The sequence below is a fragment of the Arachis ipaensis genome, chromosome B03, assembly GCF_000816755.2.
Source record: "Arachis ipaensis cultivar K30076 chromosome B03, Araip1.1, whole genome shotgun sequence".
NCBI classification, from domain to species: Eukaryota; Viridiplantae; Streptophyta; class Magnoliopsida; order Fabales; family Fabaceae; genus Arachis; species Arachis ipaensis.
Window position 1 is genome coordinate 116,390,387 of NC_029787.2, and position 2,528 is coordinate 116,392,914.

Sequence of the window (2,528 nt, forward strand, 5' to 3'; positions counted from 1 at the left end):
ATCAATACTCTAATTCTTTGCGAATGGGATGGATCTTTTGTTTCCGAAGTTTTAAGTGTCCTTTGAAAGAGCTTTAGTTTATTGATGCTTAAACGCATGCTAAAGAAATTTGAGTAATTTGGGTTTGATTTATGAACATGGTCAACTTTGTGAAACTTTTAAAATCCGTTCAAGCAGTCTTTCATACCTGATGAATATAAATAAGTAATGGAGATTTTCTTTCATGAGAGTGCATGTAAACACGAAAGCCATTTTTAATTGTCAGTAGAAGTTTGATTTCCACAAAATTGTTAGGGCGAGGTTATTGATCTACACCACCCACCAAAACTTAGAAGCGGTTTTTGTGGATAGGTAAATGTTATTTAGATATATAGAATTTTAATATAATGTTAAGAACGATATAAAGGTAGGATTAAATTCTCTCAATTCTTTTTCAATTAAGGGTGTAAAATGTAATTTTTTATTTTTTAATATTTTATTTATTTATTTTTTAGTTCTACTTATAAAATATATAAAATATATGATAAAAAATTACATTTTATCTCTTCAAGTGAAAAAAATTTGAAAGTATCTAATTCCTTAATTTGCAAAGAGATAATTTCAATGCATTGGTAATGTAATTTTATACTGCCAAAAATTATTAAATTCATAAAAAAAATGATAACTATTCAATGCATTGAGTGACTTATTATTTTATTTATAATACATGGATGCCAAAAGATAATTATGTTTGAAGTATTCAAGAAGCAACGAATGACTACATGCAAGATGCGAAGGCCACGTATCTTGAACGGGTTCAAAATGCAGAAACCGCAAACCAGCCACATACATTGTCATTCCTCCCTCCCTCTCTCAAACCTTGAAGATTTCATTACATATTGGGATGGATAGATTCAACGGAACCTCCCTTTTATTCTTTCTTCTGTTCTGTGTCCCATTCATTCTTCAGTTTCAGCCTATAGCACCTGATGAAGGTAGCCAACATATTAATCAAAACAACTACCCTGAAAAACCACTTCTCTCCAGGATAGTAATGGACACCATTTCTCTATTTAGAAAATCCCACGAAAGTTCATGGGAGAAAATCAAAACCATCATACATGACTTGCAGATGCAGTTTTCCCCACCAGATCTTGAGTAAGCTCGGTTCCTTAGACACCCTTTAGATTATTATATCTTTATACGCACAGAAATTTTTGTGTGACCACAAGTTTAACATATCAGATCAACACAATTTTCCTGTAAACACAAATTTAGTGCTTTATTCTTAGGCACATACAATACTTGGTGGGGTCTATAAATAATAAATGTATATTAAACTAAAGTTAGATGGGGATCCATTTTAATTGTAAATGCACTTCAAAATGATTTGTTAAATTTGTATTTATGTAAGAATATCTCTGTTTACACACAGAAAAATGAACTCTACCATTTATAAATTTTACCATTATTCTTGTGATTGTGAGATATTAGATTTGTGATCATCTAAGTAAATAGTATGTTTCCATATAAAACAACAAGGGAATTAATAAAATCAACGGTATGTATACATGTTTTGGTGGTCAGCTTTAGGGGTGGGGCTGATAGAGGAGCTGATAGTGTTAAAGGAACAATGATGGATGCGGCTGAGAAGAGTTTTGACACAAGCAAAGAAACTGTTAAGGAAAGTGCAAGATCAGCAGCAAAAGTGGTCGGAGAAGCTATTCATAAGACAACAGTAAAGGTTACACAAACTGACTCTGAGAAAGAATCTCAAGCGGAACTCTGATGCAAAATCTCAGAAGTATATACTGCTGTTTGTGAAGGTGATAGGAAGCTATGTGAAAGTAACTTTCATTTTCTTTGCTTTCTTACATTATTGCTCCAACTAGTTAATTAGGCTAAATGTTTGGAAAGAGTAAGGTGCATAGATATTCAGATATTGAAGAATAGAAAAGAAAATTCAACCTTATCTCCAACAAATATTATATCACTTATTTTTTATGACAAAACATAAACAATCATTACATCTCATATGCAGTATCAAAAAATTTGTGGCATTATTAAGAGCGCTTCCAAACTAGGCTGTTACCGTGCAAATGATCCAAACTGCTGTTCCGTTGATAAATAGATACACGGTGAACACTCACGTACAATTGTGAAGTTAATAGTTTTCATAGTCGAAAATTATTAAATAATAATTTAGTTAAATAGTCAAATCATTTTACAATTCTTGATTAGCAGCTTCCGTGAATTTCCATATAAATACAGATAAGAGATGAGATTATAACAATAGGGTAACTTAATATAAAAATAATGTTTTTCCATCAAAAAAGACATTAAATGACCAATATTTTTTCTTTACAACACTTTGTAATTGAATTTAGCTAATTTTCTATTTATTTTTTCGATTCCGCTAGAAATTAATTAGGAGGGTAGCCAACTAGAGTTAATTAGTTAAAAAACAAGAAATTTGTTATAAAAAAGAAAAAAATAATTTTCTATTAACCTAATTTTTTAAATTTTAAAATTAAAAATACAAAAAATTG

At 30.3% G+C, this 2,528-nt stretch overlaps 1 protein-coding gene across 1 annotated transcript; it reads left to right on the forward strand.

Moving 5' to 3' along the window:
• Nucleotides 707-2,012, forward strand: LOC107634658. Its single transcript, XM_016338086.2, has 2 exons — nucleotides 707-1,137; nucleotides 1,567-2,012. Exons 1-2 carry the CDS (start codon nucleotides 884-886, stop codon nucleotides 1,766-1,768), a joined length of 456 nt encoding a protein of 151 aa, XP_016193572.1. The 5' UTR covers nucleotides 707-883; the 3' UTR covers nucleotides 1,769-2,012.